Source organism: Tachypleus tridentatus, chromosome 11 (genome assembly GCF_004210375.1).
Source record: "Tachypleus tridentatus isolate NWPU-2018 chromosome 11, ASM421037v1, whole genome shotgun sequence".
Lineage (NCBI taxonomy): Eukaryota > Metazoa > Arthropoda > Merostomata > Xiphosura > Limulidae > Tachypleus > Tachypleus tridentatus.
In genome coordinates this window covers 5,395,464-5,413,503 of record NC_134835.1, presented here as the reverse complement: position 1 = coordinate 5,413,503, position 18,040 = coordinate 5,395,464, and the positions used below count along the sequence as shown (strand labels likewise).

The 18,040-nt window shown below is 32.9% G+C and overlaps 1 protein-coding gene across 1 annotated transcript; it reads right to left on the bottom strand.

The window, feature by feature from the left end:
• Window positions 1-12,271: 12,271 nt before the first annotated feature.
• LOC143231635 (uncharacterized) lies at window positions 12,272-15,230 on the bottom strand. The gene is made up of 3 exons (XM_076466173.1): window positions 15,103-15,230; window positions 14,397-14,481; window positions 12,272-12,983 (listed from the first exon to the last, which is right to left on the bottom strand). The coding sequence occupies exons 2-3, from the start codon at window positions 14,449-14,451 to the stop codon at window positions 12,394-12,396; spliced, it is 645 nt and encodes a 214-aa protein (XP_076322288.1). The 5' UTR covers window positions 14,452-14,481; window positions 15,103-15,230; the 3' UTR covers window positions 12,272-12,393.
• Between the last annotated feature and the right edge of the window lie 2,810 nt (window positions 15,231-18,040).

Sequence of the window (18,040 nt, the reverse complement as noted above, 5' to 3'; positions counted from 1 at the left end):
CAACAGTGGTTAATAGAAAGGTTTCACCCGCTAGTACAGCGGTAAGTCTAGGGATTTATAACGCTAAAATCAAGAGTTCGATTCCCTTCGATGAACTCAGCAGATAGCCCAACGTGGCTTTGCTATAAGAAAACACTCATATTAGAAAGGGTACCGCCACTATTCTGATGACACAGACGTAATTTGTTTTTTGTAAAATTAAATGGATAAAAAATGCAAATTGTAAAGGAAGTATAAACTTTATCGAATATCTTTCTTATTATAAAAGTTCGGTTTATATTCGGGCGGACAGGGAATTTCCAATAAACATGTCAAATTTTAACCGTGGGGCTTATATTTAAGCGCGATTATATTCAGTACAATACAATAAATAGGGATTCTGCTACATGATCTTACCTCTGTAGTCACAAAATTGTGCTGATATATATTTCTTGATTTATGTATAAATTTATTATCATCATGATTATTATTTACCTGATTTGTTGGGTTTTAATAATCATATTACTCATACGGCGAAGAAGAAATGTCGACATTATTCTGTTGAGTATCTTGTCCATAGTTCCATCACCAGAGAGCAGTGAGATGCCAGTGTGATTAATGTGTATAACTACAACTGTCTTGTTTGTTTGTTTTTGCATTTCGCACAAAGTTACTCGAGGGCTATCTGTGCTAGCCGTCCCTAATTTAGCAGTGTAAGACTAGAGGAAAGGCAGCTAGTAATCAACACCCACCGCCAACTCTTGGGCTACTCTTTTACCAACGAATAGTGGGATTGACCGTCACATTATAACGCCCCCACGGCTGAAAGGGCGAGTACGTTAGGCGCGATGGGGATGCGAACCCGCGACCCGCAGATTACGAGTCACACGCCTTAACATGCTTGGCCATGCCGGGCCCAACTACAACTGCCAACTTTATCAAATCTCATGCACTTTAAGATAGTCTTTTTCGGACAACTTTGTGAGGAAAATGAAGAAGATTTTCAACACCTTGTAATACATACAGAGTTCTGTTAGTTATCAAAGGAAAATTGTCTTCGTCGGTTTTTTGCACCTTGGGACAGTATTGTGTCATTTGTAAGTGGTAAATAGCTTGGAGAAAAGATCGTTTCTGATAACTGTGACATATTTTATCTATCAGATGTTTTTGTAAAGATGAATTTGTGAATTTGTTGAACAAACAATTACATGGAAAACACTGTAATCTTACATCTTGCAAAGAGGCCATTACTGCTTTTCTTGGAAAATTAAAACTGTACTGGAGTAATATTGAGCATCGTGAGTTCCTTCTTTGGCCACTGTTGGCATTGAACTGCAAGATGACAACTTTTTTGTGTGTATGTGGAGCATTTAAAGTATTTGTATGGTAATATGCAAATTTCGTTCAGCAACCTGCTGGATATGAATATTCCAATGGGTGGTGGATCCATTTGGGGTGAATGCGGTTGATGTTGACATCACATTACAAGAATGTCTCGTTGAACTACAGAGGGATATAACAGCCCAAGCTAGATTTATATATGGCATACATTATTGTTGGGTAAGCAGTTAAATAGCTAATAAGTTTCTACAGTTCTGAAAGAAAGCAAAGCTGTATTTTATCACTTTTCCCACATCTTATCTGGTTGAATCTGACTCTAGACTAGTGAATTATTTGTAATCAAAAATACGTAACCGCCTTGATGTTGTGAAGAGAGGTGACCCTCGCTTATCACTGACCATACTGCAATCGGACATTGAATTAAAAAATGTCAATGAATAAGAGAATATTTTTACTTGTATAATAAAGTGTATGTTATAAACAAAATATTTAAAAACAATACAATATTGTTTAAGTCATATAAGAATATTATACACCAACAATGTGGAAATAAATAAACTTCTTCCATAAGTAACAGTGTCTACGTGGGGTGGGGCCACAGAGGTAAGTTCAACTCAAAACGGGGTCACGAGCAAAAAAAAAAAGGTTGAGAAACACTGACATAAACAGCAGTATATTAATTTTTCTGTCTTTAACACGTGTGTCAGTTTAAAAATACTGCATGTTTTATTACTTGGATGATGAGAGATTTTATCGGCATCTGAGTTACTGAAGAGTTGAAAATAGCATTCGAGTGTGGTTATAAGATTATACGAACTTACGAAATTTATATTTCTTTCTGAAAAATATAGAAATCATTTAAAGGTTATATTGATATGTTTTTGAAAATATATCAGGAAAATTCAGAATGGCCCTTTCACTTCGTTACGTCAAAAGCAAACAGGATAATGTTGAATAGAAAGATGTGCAGCTGACCAACAGAAAACAAAGTTTAATCCCAGCAGAAGGTCAGTTGTGAAACTTTGTCTTAACTCTTTCTGGGGTCGTTGGGTTACGTCTGAGATGTAGTGGCAAGTGACCTATGTAACATATGTTGAACAGTATTACTCTTTAATAAATGATAATACCAAGATTGTAGCAGATGTTACACTAGTTAATAATAAAGTTACTGATCTTCAGTGGAGACATAGGCACACGTATGTACCCAGGGGTATCTTTCTAGTAGTTTTTACTTCTGCTCATGTTCGCCTCAAGTTATACTGTGCATTAGTGATATTACGTCCGTCTATACTCTAAATAACACACAGTTTAGTGTATATTTCAAGTAGAACTCTTGATTCACTTCCAGGTGATTATCGTTATGAATGTACAGCCGAACTGGATAGATAACCCCGGATTAAGACAGGCATGGGCTTACTGGGCTGAGGCCCGGGGCCTCACACTAATTAGGTGGCCTCAAGATATGACTATAAATGTATTGTACGTAGAGATTCTGTTCTAAAATTAAAGTGTACTCTCAGTTTTATCAGTTATGAGAAGTTAAACTTCTCTTTAACAAAGAGTAAAATCTCAGTAAAATTTTAATCATACTATTACTATAACTAACAATAGGAAAATTTGGCGGAACATTAACACTCTATATACCATTAACACAATAGGAGAAACTATTGTACCGTTTACACTGAAAGATGCATTTTATCCAACTTTAACACCCCAGTACGTGATTATTAAATTATTTGTTTTACTTCGTGAGAGGTTAATTCTGTGTATATAAAACAAATAATATTGCATATATCATTGTAGTTTAAGATGTATTATGACTTACAACACCACTTTACTTGCTGCGTCAGATCCAGCTGGAAGTAATAAAACTCAGTTTGTTAGCAATGTGTTATCATATTCATGCTATATTTTTATCCTACTTCAGAAGACAGTGTGTGATTCTATAAAGAATATCAACAGTTACTAATCCCATGCAAACCAAACCTAACATCCATTTTTACATAGGCTTACCTCAACACTTTCATGATTATTTACAACTAGAAATACAAAATCATTGTATAATTGATGATCTTATGAGTGAAAGTGGAGAAAATGATCGAGTGTTTCAACTTTTTACACGTGGAAGTCAGCATTTGTATTTATCTACATTTTATATTGTGCAAGTTCTATTTCATCAGAGCAGAGAAATGCACAGCATTAGATTAAGTTATAAATCCATTATCTTGTTAATGAATTGGAGAGAAATGTCTCAGCTAAATGTTTTATTAAAATAAATGTTTCTGACATATTTCAAACACTTTGAAGAAGTTTATCAAAATGGAACTTTACAACCGTTTCAGAAAGAGTTCATTTCCAGGAGATGATATCCTAGTGTTCGTGTTATATATCTCCACACATTGTGAGGACTTCGGGTTGTGTGTACTGAATGATTTTATCGGAAGGATGGTTCATACATTATTAAAGAACTAGCATTGAAATGTTAAGTTAATGATTATATAGGTGTGTTTTCATCTAAACAACCTTTTCCAAAGCAGTTTATTTGGGATATAGAGTACCATCAATGTTAATGGGGGACTTGTTACATCCTCTGATAAGGAGTAGCTATCAAGTGTCCTTACTTGTGGACTGCAGTTAGATTTTAAGACAAAACTTTTCAGCTGTTTTTTCCCAAGAGGAGTGAAAACACAGAATTGTTGAGAAGTGTCTTCCAACTTCCCTCTTATAATTTGGAGTCAGTTCGTTATCGTAGAGTTAATCAAACTCATAAATCAACTCTACTATGTCCAGTTCATAACCATAAAATAATTTGTCATTGCATTATTAAAAAAGATGATGTTATATGTAGATGGGTTGTAAACTACTTTATAAGCATATGTGTGAATAAATAGACTTATATCTTGTTCACATACACATCATGACATCTAGAGTTAAGCAACACCAGAATCTGCTTCTCGCAGTAACCAAAGTTGTTTGGCATAAAGCTACACAAAGGGTTAACTGTGCTTTGTCTACCACGTGTATAGCAATCCGATTTCTGGTGGTATGTGCCTGCATACATACCAATAAGGGTCCTTAACTAAACCTATAAGTAAACCTATTAAAGGTATAATCACCAAAGCTAAAATTTATTTTATGTCTTCTATTTGAGAACGTGTTTTAAATGTTTTAAAAGGTAACATATCCAGATGTTTGGATGATACAAGTCATTAATGAAAGAGTTGGTTGTCAAGAAAACGTCAGTTAAAGAGAAAAAAAACTCACTAACACAGAAAAAAGGTTTTTTTACTGTTAGTTATACCATCAATACTTTCATTATTAGGTGGTTTCGCAGGACTGACTATTGATAAAGCTTCTAGTGTTTTGAAATTGTGAAATATAAAAAACGAATTGTTCATGTTCCTAAAGAACTGACACACTTCCTTCATCAGTCCAAAATTTAGGAATGATTAGTTCAAAAATGTTTTAAATTCTATAGATAAAGATGTGAAATCTGTCATTAATAATGGACTATCTGTAGATAATAAAGTCAAGATGTCAAGTCAGCTGCAACAACGTCATGAAATCTTTCAATCACTAACCAATGATCATATTATAATGAAATCCCTGACTAACGACAATTTACATATCACAGAAAGCTAATCACTAAAATATGAAAATAAAGCTTAAATACTGTTAGACCTAATACATTCAAATGTATATATGACATAGAATGATCGAGGTGAGGTTGTGATTAATGGAATATCTGTCCTGAACACCAATATAATGTATCTGATCAATGATATGCTATTTAAACGAAAGAATTGTAACCTTACTGAACGAAAAAAACTTGAAGAAAAAATATCAGATATGTAAGTGTAAACAGATGGGCGTACATGAAGATTGTATTGTTAAAAACCCAAGTGAAGTGTATCTAAATGGCTTCATTTGTGATAAACAAAAAATGTATTACATAACCTTCTCTTTTTTGATTATCGTCATGGACTGTTGCCAACCGCTGAATTCTGTTAATATTGTTAAACACCTAAGGTTTAACTTTGCCTGCTGTAAATGTCACATTATAACTACTGCTGGAGATATTGTTGAAAGTAAACCAAATATAAAAATTGGTTCAATCTAATCATCTATAGTAAATAATGTTTGATATGGATAAAACTCTACGATCTGTTTATTATGGTCGTACATGTACTGTTTGTTACAATGGAATGCAACCTTTATGTAGGTTAGTAAAAGTATTAGGTAAACCCTTCATGTCAAGAACTGGTTAAGAAGGCAAGATACCTTCACTTTACACAAACCTGTAAAAATGATTATTTCTTCTGCTGTTGATGAACAGTTGAAGCTGGTTTAGTAGACCTATCTAACTTAAATTATTATAGTATTTTCTATTGGGTAGCGACGTGTTTTATAGACATGCATGAGTTGTTCTCGTCAAAGATAAGAAAATAGTGACAATATGAAAGGCTTTCAATCAATTCATAAATTAAGGTCGAAAAAATATTATAAACTTCAAATTTATGCTGTAGCAGGATTTACTAATGTACTGTTTCAACGTTATATTAACTAACAAGACGGTAGACATCAATCACTCTCATAAGATTGTGATGTGGAACATATTCTACAAACCATCCACAAAAGTGAGTGGTCAAACTCAAATTAGCAAAGTGAAAGATCAATTAGAGAAGGATATATACCTGACCGGTCAGATGAAACATTAACATTTTACAAGTAACTGGAGCGAAATCCCCCAGTGTAGAAACCACAAGACCATTTTGGTGTAAGAGTAAATGGAAAATTTTACCGATCTGAATTACAATGTTTTCATCAATCGGCCAAACGACGTCTGTGCGGTAGAAAAATATAAGGCAAGCAAGGAAAAAGTAAAAACAAACAGTATTTCATTAGATGAAAAGGATATCCATATGTCTTTAATAGCTGGATCCCTTAAGCTGATCTGAATATACTGCAAACAGAAAATGTTATGTATAATTATATTATTTATTATTAGGCATAATGCAGTACCTAACAATAGTTCTATGAACTGTTTTTGCCAGCAATACTCTCACAATTTATTTCACACATCTTTCGAGATCTATTGACTTTGAGGGCTGGTGGGAATTGGCCTTAGCTGAACTAAAGAAGCCACAAAGTTGTCATAATGTATTTGATTGTACAGAATGAGTATACTTCTTTCCTAGCTCTGAAGCTCACAATAAAATCATTGATATTAGGTTGGGTCCTAACAAAAATACTGAAGATTTAATTAGAATGATAAACCAATTAGAAGAGTTAATTTGTGAATCCAACTCAGGTCCTATGACATCATTCACCAGAAAATTAAGTATCAGTATGAAAGAAAGATCGTCTATATTCTTTTATTCCATGTTATCTGTACCACTAGAATTTGAAATTAATCGTATGATATCAGAGTACACTGTAGTTCCACATACTGTTAATATGCATGATGGATTTTATTCGCTCTATGTTTACTAGAATATTGTGGAAGCTAGTATTGTTGGTGACACACATGTAGCACTGTTAGATGTCATTCAAGTTAATAGTCAGGATTACTGATATGTTTACAAATCTTCAATAAAAATCTGTAGCTGAAACAGTTTTAAGACTACTGAAATAAATATAAAGAATGACATTGGTCAACATCTACCATTTGAACAAGAGAGAATCAGCATAACACTTGGTTTTCGTCATTTGTGATGTCATGAGAGTATCGTACTATCATGACATCCATTGCAGCTGCCAGATGGAAAACAGATTACCATATCTTGCACGTAGTCAGTGGCACCGAGGACACAGTTTGGAAGACGTTTTAAGCAACGTATTTCCTTCAAACATACTTGTTCCGAATAAAAAGGAACATTAGCCTTATGAAAACAGAAAGTTGGATCAGGTATAATCTTAGCATCATATGTCATACAAGGAAAACCTCTTTTTGATTCCAAAAAACAACAAGTAACTAAAGGAGTTCAAAACTTGAGGTGTCACACAGACTGATCTAACTAATAAAAACGAGAAACACAAAGAATCTTTAAAACTAAGAGAACATTAAGCACTGGTATTCAATTTCCTAGTATTACCATATCAAATTCTTGGCAATCAATATGAATGTAAGACGAACTCCCATACGACAATTACAAGCCGATTTTGTTTGTACAAAGCTAGGAAATATTATTTTGTGAAATGGGAAAACAGTTTCAAGATCGATGAATCGATACAGTAAATACATAGTGAAGACTTCGGAAGATATACTTTCTTTGTCATTAATTTTGTACCTGATCTATTCACTGGTGATTTGCACTTTAATCCGGCGAAACAGGGAAAATATATAATGACATACGATTTAGTAAAGCATTACTCAATACTGTAAATATTCTAGTCTATTCATCTTTTCAGTACATATAATAAATTGATCAGTCTATAAACATTATCACTGATACCTAAAAACAACGAGAATGGTTGAGATTTATTTTATGCTCTGTCAGGAATTTTGTACACAAAATAAGCTGAGAGGTGATCAACTACTTAACTGTATACAGACACACGGCTGTACGTCATCAACCTGGATCTAACTTATAAACCTAGAGGTCACAGGTTCTGTAGTTACTTTGGTCGAAATGAAAATATTTCAATTTACTAGCCTGTTCCCTTATAACCACAACATAAAACATAAAAAAAAAAATGTTAAATGTAGACTTACAAAAAGAAAATTGTACGAAGACCCGATCCGACAGTGTCTGTTGTATATGTTATGGTATTACTGCTGTATACATGTATCCAAACAATAATTATTACCTAAATTTGGATGTTATAAAGATACAACTTATACATTTGTTCTTGCTTTTGTTACGTGATATGTCTTTTATATAGAACAACAATCAAAACTGTTTTTGTATGAAGAATAATATAGGTTTTAAAAGGCTGAAAATATTGTCTGGGTGATTTACATTAATCACTTTATGTAGGAGATATGAATCTTCTTAAATCAAAATAACTTTAATTGTAGATTTCGTAATGAAACAAAACAACTCTCATTAAAATATTTTTATTTATCATAATATAACAGAATACATTACGTAATCTTTTACGTAATCAGAGGAAATCGGATAATTTTTGATCAAATTCACTATTTTTAACAGTATAAATTAGAATTTAAATTTCCAAAATATCGTATGTTTAGTATACTAGCACTTCTGTAAAACACATCTTGTACATTGTTTCCATCCATTTGAGTCGGAGCATTCCTCAAATATAACCAAATGTCTTCATCATAATCCAACACCATGTATATATGAGCATCTGGACTTGGATAATTGAGTTCTCAAACCCAGAGTTCTCCTTTTTACATATAACAGTGGATATATCTTAAAGTATAAACTATGAATAACATTATAATTCAAGCAATTACATGTAGTTCGTGATACAGTTTGTTTTAATAGATTTAAATACGAATCGATAAAACAAACCTGATCACATAACATATACCATTCAGACTTATTTAAACTTATGAAACTTGATTATTAATATTATATTGGATTGTAAACACATTTCTTGACTTATCGACACTGATAAACATTTCCAATGATCCATACCAAAGTCATCACTGGATTTTAGTTGCATACCCCTAGTTATTGTTACTATCTATTGTTTAAAGTACTGTCAATAAACAATTATAAACAGTACTCTTTCTTTGGAACAGTATAATGTACCATTTCCATAGTCTCTGTATTGCTGAATGTTTGTTTTCACTTTATCATCAACTAGAACAGTCACAATAAACAAGTATAAACAGTACTCTTTCTTTGGAACAGTATAATGTACCATTTCCATAGTCTCTGTATTGCTGAATGTTTGTTTTCACTTTATCATCAACTAGAACAGTCACAATAAACAAGTATAAACAGTACTCTTTCTTTGGAACAGTATGAATGTTTGTTTTCACTTTATCATTTCCATAGTCTCTGTATTGCTGAATGTTTGTTTTCACTTTATCATCAACTAGAACAGTCACAATAAACAAGTATAAACAGTACTCTTTCTTTGGAACAGTATAATGTACCATTTCCATAGTCTCTGTATTGCTGAATGTTTGTTTTCACTTTATCATCAACTAGAACAGTCACAATAAACAAGTATAAACAGTACTCTTTCTTTGGAACAGTATAATGTGCCATTTCCATAGTCTCTGTATTGCTGAATGTTTGTTTTCACTTTATCATCAACTAGAACAGTCACAATAAACAAGTATAAACAGTACTCTTTCTTTGGAACAGTATAATGTGCCATTTCCATAGTCTCTGTATTGCTGAATGTTTGTTTTCACTTTATCATCAACTAGAACAGTCACAATAAACAAGTATTTTCCCGGTTTAACAGAAATGAAATAAAAACCCTATAACCCGAGCGAGAGGTTGACATTTTTCATCAGGGGCAAACTGAAAGTGGTGGTATAATGGAACGAATGATATATAGAGAGGGAGTTTAGTGACATCGTGAAGGTCATCCTGTTTTCCAGGAAATGTTTATTTCTCCATATACTACTGTAAGCGTGTCACTTTCAGTACAATGTAGCTAATGGCGAGAATGTATGTGAATAGGTATTAAGGATATTTTAATTTAGAACTGGCTAAATATATGTATATTTAAAACTATACTTAGATACTTAAGTAAAATAAAGGTGACATGTGGAAACTGATTGAAAAAGATATGTTATACTAATTAATGTATAAAAAACAGATATGAAAAATTATCGTAAACAAATAGTAAGTTTCAGGAAATCCAACTTTCATGTTTAATGAAAAATAAGCAAAGAATAAAATTAATTTACTTTTTCTGACAGAGATGAAACCAGTAAATTGAGGTCACTGATTCCTGGACCAATATTAGTTAAACATGTTTAGATTAACAATCAAATCAGTTTCCTTTATTTCTCTATCTTTTTTAGTTTTTAATCCTGTTTAAATGGTAGTGATAGTAAGTTACATCGTTAAGAGAATGACTGGGTTAATTAAAGTGTTGAGCAACATGGAGATTTCTTTCGGTGTTAGTAGAAGTTATATAGTTGTTTAAACGTTCTCCAAGAGTTACTTTTGTGTTCTACATATTGGTGATTGCGTTTTTTACACTGTTTAAGATAAATGGTATTTTTTTTTGTTTCACAAGTGATTTCTTTATATATTTTAAAGTTTCTTTGGTTGTGCTTGTCACAAAGTGAGTCAGTGGTTTTTATGAGCTTGCAGGTTTGACAACGGGTTTTATTGCATGAACAACAACTATTTTTGGGTGGGATGTAATTCACTTTTGCGAGAACAAGGATAACATTTAGAGTTCTGCTTTTATCGGAAGGAGACAATGGGGACTTCAGAAAGTTGAAGAACATGAAAATGTTTTTTTTCAGAATTCGTGAAACGTTTTTGAGTTTAAATACATAGATAATAATAAAAGGAATTATATTTGAAAGTTTAGTATTGCTCTGATTTAGGACGTGTTTTGTTTTTTTTTCGCTGAGTGTTGTTAGTCTTTTCAATATGTAAGTCGATTTCGGTATCTTTGTATCCTCTTTGTAACATTGTTTGTTTTAGATCCTTAGTATGTGTTCTGTAGTCTGTTTCGTTTGAGCATACTTTCGTTATTCTAAGAGCTTGACTATAGGAGGTGTTTCGTTTAGTATGAGCTGGATGACAGCTTTTATAGTGACGGTACTGTGGTCTGTCTGTAGGGCTTTTTTGTGTGTTTTTGGTACAAGTCAATTTGTAAAATTCTGTTTCTAAGAAAAACTGTCACGCTCAAGAATCTGGGTAGGCGAGTAATCGCAGGTAAACTTGATTGTTTTGTGAAAGGAGTTTGCATGTGTGATAAATGATTTAAGACCGGCTGTCCAAATGGAAAATATGTCGTATACGTAACGTTTCCATATATGAGGGTTTACAGAGCTGAGTTGTAAAAGCTAATTTTCAATATTCAATTTTCGGTTGGGAGCCATTTTGGTACTCATTGCAGTACCGTTAACCCTAGCAGATGCTCGTTATTAAATTCAAAGTTGTTTAGAGTTAAAACTAGGCTGGCAATATATGTTATTGTTTGAGATTCTGATGGGTTAGGAAGGTTTAATACGGGCTTTAGAGTTTCTAGTTCTTCATCATGTGGAAGATTGGTGTGAAGGGAAGAAACATTCATCATGTAAAGAAGACTGTTGGGTGGTAACTGTCCGTCAGTATTGATATCTTCATCTTAAGAGAGTGTTGATCAACAAAAGCAGACAGCTTTTCAGTAGCCATGTTTATATTAGAAATTATGTGCCGACCAGCTACAAAGAAGAATTACTGTATGTATATTTACAAACGTCTTGCAAATAGTCTATTTCAAACACGCTAACAACGACCTTCACGAAAACTTAGAACACATTACCTGAATATGTTAAAGTGCTATCTCTGCTCTGCTCACCACGTGTATCGAAACCCTATTTTTCGCAGTATAAGTCCGCAGACATGCCGCTGTGCCTCTAGAGGGCACCTGAATATATGCGAAACAGATCTATTCTGCACTAGTTGTAGACGAGAAAAATAAAAAGATATTAATATCAGCCCAAATATACTGCATTATTATGTACGGATACGTATGCGTGTTTGTGTTTTATTATAACAAAGCCACATTGGGCTATCTGCTGAGTCCACCGAGGGGAATCAAACCCCTGATTTTAGTATGATATGTAAAAAATTATAGATGTAATATCAAATGAAAACTGATAAGAAAATAGAACTGTTTCTTTTACAAGTTTACCGCACTGTTCTGTAAAATTACATTTGAAATAAAAATTAAATACCAGAAAACTGTAAAACCAGAAAAGGTTTTCACAAACAATATCTTACTTTTGGCGTTTCATTGAAGTTTCCAGAAAAGACGTCACTGAGAAACAAAATAATCAAACGTTACAAAGTTTGTTATTAAATCCTTTATTTATATTTATACAATAATCTCGAATAATTTACTTGTACTTTAATAGCATCATTTAGATTTTTTTCTTAACAATAAAAACAAATATCTGTTTCAATACAACACTCAGACACTTCCTGGGAAGGTAACTTTAGCTAAGGCATCCTTAAGATACCTCTGTAAAGAACTCTCCATACCTGAAACGATTTTCTCTTTTGATTTCTGCGCAATTTTATTAGCAGCATATTTTAGAATCCAATCGAAAAGGAATGAAGCTCCAGACACCTTCGTTATCTTAAATCCATCAAAACGAGTAACTTTTGCGGAAACCAAGGTCACCTGGCCACCGTCCAAAGGAGCGGACAGAATAATTTGTACTGCTACTTCATTCACCCTAGCTTTCAAATTTCCTTTTAGTTTAATAAGTCTGTTCTGTCTGTATCTATAATTACCACTGGCACTAACCCCTGACACTCCGACGTTCGCATTCAAAACCACTTTTTTATTGGCTTCATCATTTGTTAATGTTACATCACCTCGTCGTCCGATACTTGAGAGACCTCTGACAACAACATCAGTAACTCGGATTTTGCTTTCATCTACTGCGGTTCCGACAACAAGAGGATCAATTTTGGAAATGTATTCAGGATTTTGCTTAAGGTTTTGTAGAACTTTGTCGATGTAGTCATTCATGTTTCCAGTCGTGCGAGCAACATCTGCAGACGAAAAGTAGTTATTACTATTATAATTACTATTAATTTGTTTATTATTTTCCACTGGCGGAACAGTGGCAAGTGTAAGGACTTGCAACACTAAAATTCGGAGTTGGATATCCTTCGGTGTAACACAGTACATAATCCAATGTGGTTTTATTACGACACACATTTATTTATTTATTTGAAATAACGTGTAACAAAGTTTTATTATGACACTTAATTTGAAATGAAATTTTAAAAAAATTCTTCGATAGAATTCCTTTTCATTACCCCTCGGACTGCCGACACACCCTAAACAATTTGGGTCTTCTGGAAAATCCCTAATATAATGACGTCTGTCTGTTTGTTTCTTTTTATAGTTAAGCCACAATGGAATATCTGCTGTGTCACAGAAAGAATCGAACCCCACATTTTAGCGGGATAATAAGTTTGGTAGCATACAATATAGTACTTCCTAGAAGTAGCAAAATTCAGCATCGCAAGACTATATAACTACAACAGTTAAACTACTTTTAGCACAAGAAAAACTGAAGTGATGCTTCCTCTAATTACAAAACGCTTTTTGGTATGGAATATGGCTGATACACTGTACAATTAGGCTACATTTCAACTTTACCTGAAGGTATCTATTACTTTGTAAACACTTTCGAAATGATTTTTTGTTTGTATTTTAGAACGACTAGTATGGGTATTAACACTTTTACTAATAAAGCAGAGAACAACGTTTCGTTCTTCTTAAAGCTATCTGGATTAGCCGTCCCTAATCTAGCAGTGTAGGATCAGAGGGAAGGTAGTTAATCATCACCAACTCTTGGACAACTCTTTTATTAACTAATAGTAGGGTTGACCATAACATTATAATACCTCCACGGGTGTTACAGGGATTCGAAGCCACGCCCCTCAAATTACAAGTCGAGTGCCTTAACCACTTGGCCATGCCAGACCGTTTTTATCTAACCAATAAGTTAAAAGTATTTTTTTTTGCATACTATTTCAGCACGAGTCTAAAACCATCAAAATCAACAAATTTTGAGTTGTTAATGTAATATCTTGACGTATTAACGAGTTATGCTAACTTTATAGTAATCATAAATAAACTGAAGGAGAAAATATTTCAAATTCAGTCTTCTATAAAATAATTTATTCATATTTTATGCATGGCAATTCGCTAATGCAAAATGCTGCTTGAAGTATGGACCCAAATTTTATAGACTTCACATGACGAATGTATTGAACAGTGTTCATTCACTCAGAGTTCTGGTGTCTCTAAACACGTTACAAACAGTAAAGAAAACAAATATCAGTATTGAACTAAACGTTTTCGTTCTTTTACTGATACAGATAAGTTGAAAGTTGTACCGTTTGAATCGTTATATTTGAAACCTAAATTAGATTATAAAGACAATAATTTACCTCCTGTTGCTTCCCAAATAGTCACTAGAAGAATGAGAAAACCGAAACACTTCATGGTAGCCAATATTGTTCAGTTGATTAATATCTGAAAAAGTAAAATATCTAAATATCATTTGTGTTTTTATAGCTTTATTATATATTGGTTAATAATTGGAAACGAACTACATTTGTATAAAACCTGTGGTTACCAATGTTCTTTTACTTATTCTAAACATTAATTTATGAAACAACATAATATTGTTATAATATTCTTCAGAAAGTTTTGGTACATATTTGATATAATGTCTGATGGAATTTGATATTACACTTCTGATAACAAGTATAACGAAAAAAAGTGTTACATGTTCAACGAACTTAGTATACAACACTCAATACGTTATAAACTAGTAAAGCCCAACTCAGAAATTAAGGCTAGGCCTGAAACTTTATCAATCAACATATACTCAACACTAAATAAGGTTATAAACTAGTATAACCCTACTTAGAAATTATGACTACGCCTGAAACTTTATCAGTCAATGTGTACTCAGCTCTGAAGAGGGATATAAATTAGCATAACCCTTTGGCAAGGTAACAGCTGCTACAGAACTTTTATCAACCATCTTTGCACTCAACACTGAAAATTCTCACATCAAGTACAATATTTAACGAGTGTTTAAAGAATATAGCACTTTGTGATTAGTATAATAAAAACCAGAATACTTACCAGTATAGTGTAGTTTTTTGTCCTACTTATTCTTGTTACCTCCAAAAGCTGATTTTTATACATTTTATTGTTTCTTATCTGCAAGTGTTATCTCTTCCTTCTGAGAATATAGAAGTGATAAGACTGTTTCAGGTTTTCTTTTCATCGTAGTGTCGTAACATAAAGAAACTAACACTATGTTTTGTTGTACAGATATTTCCACTTCACATTCTGAGTATCTTATTGGTGTTTATTGCACACATTACTTTACAATAATAACATTACAGAATATTTCGTCAACATATTTCGAAACAAACTCTCAAGTATATCACAAAAATCTCTTTTTTTCATGGTGTTTATCATTCATGAACATTGTCACACAGTCTTGTAAAGTTAAAAATATTATTACAGAATAAACCAATGAAATAAACCTCAGACAACTGCTGAACTACAACAAATATCCAGATGTTTCGTTAACTTCAACTGACGTTGTGAACCAAAATAAGTTAAAACATTCCTCTTTTAAATGTATAATTTTCAGTTTATGTTTGTGTTCGTAGCTTGTGTGTTCTAAAACGTTACACATACACAAACAATAAATAAATAAAAAACATAAAGATATAAAATATCTTATAACATTGTTTTGAAAGTATGATTATGTTAAATATAAAATATTTTATAACACTGCTTTGAAAGTATGAATATATGAGGTATAAAACATTTTATAACACTGCTTTGAAAGTATGAATATGTGAGGTATAAAACATTTGATGGTATAAAATATTTTTTAACACTGTATGAATATATGAGGTATAAAACATTTCATAAAGTATGAATATGTGAGGTATAAAATATTTCATAACACTGCTTTGGAAGTATGAATATGTGAGGTATAAAATATTTTTAACACTGCTTTGAAAGTATGAATATATGAGGTATAAAATATTTCATAACACTGCTTTTGAACTATGAATATATGAGATATAAAATATTTTATAACGCTGCTTTTGAGCTATGAATATGTGAGGTATAAAACTTTTTATAACACTGCTTTGGAAGTATGAATATATGAGGTATAAAATATTTTATAACACTGCTTTGGAAGTATGTATATGTAAGGTATAAAACATTTTATAACACTCTTCTGTCAAACAAATATTTTTCTGAAAGAATTAATGTTATCTATACTTTGGTTGAGGCTCTGCACTTTAGATGCAGTGAATGCATTATTCACTAGCTGATAGGCAAATACTAGAATTCAACTGAATATTCACTAGCTGATAGGCAAATACTAGTATTCAACTGAATATTCACTAGCTGATAGGCAAATACTAGTATTCAACTGAATATTCAATACTAGTATTCAATTGAAATAGTCTTAGAATTAATTGTGAGTGCTGTGGCCTAGTTGTCTGTTCTCTAATCTATCAGCTAAAAGTTAGTTGCATTCAGAAATTTCATGTTATCAATAAACAACAGAAAAAGGACGAATTAAGTTCTGAGGTTATATATTTTTTTTAAACTCGTGTGTAATTTTAGCACAATAGAAACATTTTTGTAATTATTTTAGCACAGGAGGGGCTGGGTGATTTGTAAAACTTTTCTAGCCAGCCTTGTGAGAAGAGGTATCTTAAGAATCCTTTAATTAGCATTGTGGAACAAATAGAAAATTCAAGTGTTTATAATCCACTTTGTGACATGAATATGGCAATAGTTTTACTCAACAACTCACTTAGACAGATCAAATGGAAGTGGCCCAGCATGGCCTGGTGATTAGAACACTCGACTTGAAATCTGAGAGACGCGGTTTCGAATGTCCATCGCACTAAACATGCTGTCCCTTTCAGTGATTGGGGTGTTATAAATAACAATCAACCCTACTATTCATTGACAGAAGAGTAGGCCTCTAGATTTTGTTTGTTTGTTTTTAATTTCGCGCAAAGCTACATGAAGGTCATCTGCGCTAGCCGTCCCAAATTTAATAGTGCAAGACTAGATGGAAAGCAGCTATTCATTACTACCCACCACCAACTCTTGGACTACTTTTTTACCAACGAAAAGTGGGATTAACCGTAACATTATAACGCCCCCACGGTTGAAATGGCGAGCATGTTTGGCGCGACGGGGATTCGGACCCGCAACCTTCAGATTATGAGTCGAACGCCTTGACCTACTTGGCCATGCCGGGCCAACTCCTGAGGAAACTTGCCATCTTTCATTAACTAATTTGGGTAATGGAATTATAGCTGTTAGTGTCAATCAACATACTGCAAAACATGCTCGCCCTTTCAGCCGTGGGGGCGTTATAATGTGACGGTCAATCCCACTATTCGTTGGTAAAAGAGTAGCCCAAGAGTTGGCGGTGAGTGGTGATGATTAGCTGCCTTCCCTCTAGTCTTACACTGCTAAATTAGGGACAGCTAGCACAGATAGCCCTCGAGTAGCTTTGTGCGAAATTCAAAAACAAACAAACAAATAATCAACTATTATGCGAAAACTGCACAGACTTAGAATACATGACAAGTTTTCAGAATTTTGTATTAAAATGAGAAGGTAAAAACGTATTTTATGATTACATACAAAACCCGTATATTGTGATTTTTCTTATCTCTTGAGGATTTCCGGCAAAGCTGAGAAGTTCGAAATCGCAAAAAAAAAACAGGACGGTTAGCATGCTGGGTGTGTTTTCTGATGGATGTGTGGTTTGGGTACAAAGGAGACGACAGGACATAAATTTACATATGAAGTAAACGTTTAATTGAGATATTAAAGGTTTACAAAAAGAACAATGCACTATTATACAGTACCAAACAAGTGATCCTACATTTCCAAAGAGGTAAAAATGTATGAATGATAAAAGTGATGAATAATTTATCAAATAATTTGCTCTTGTTAGTAAATGTTAGTATTTGTTTTCTTCGTGTAACTAGGCTGGTATAAAATAAAGAGAATAACAAAC

What these genes read in the sequence shown, in the direction of transcription:
- LOC143231635 (XM_076466173.1), bottom strand. Translation starts at nt 14,451, where the DNA reads ATGAAGTGTTTCGGTTTTCTCATTCTTCTAGTGACTATTTGGGAAGCA. An exon ending in TATTTGGGAAGCAACAGGAG is followed by an intron (nt 12,984 to 14,396) that starts GTAAATTATTGT and finishes TTTCGTCTGCAG; the next exon opens with ATGTTGCTCGCACGACTGGA.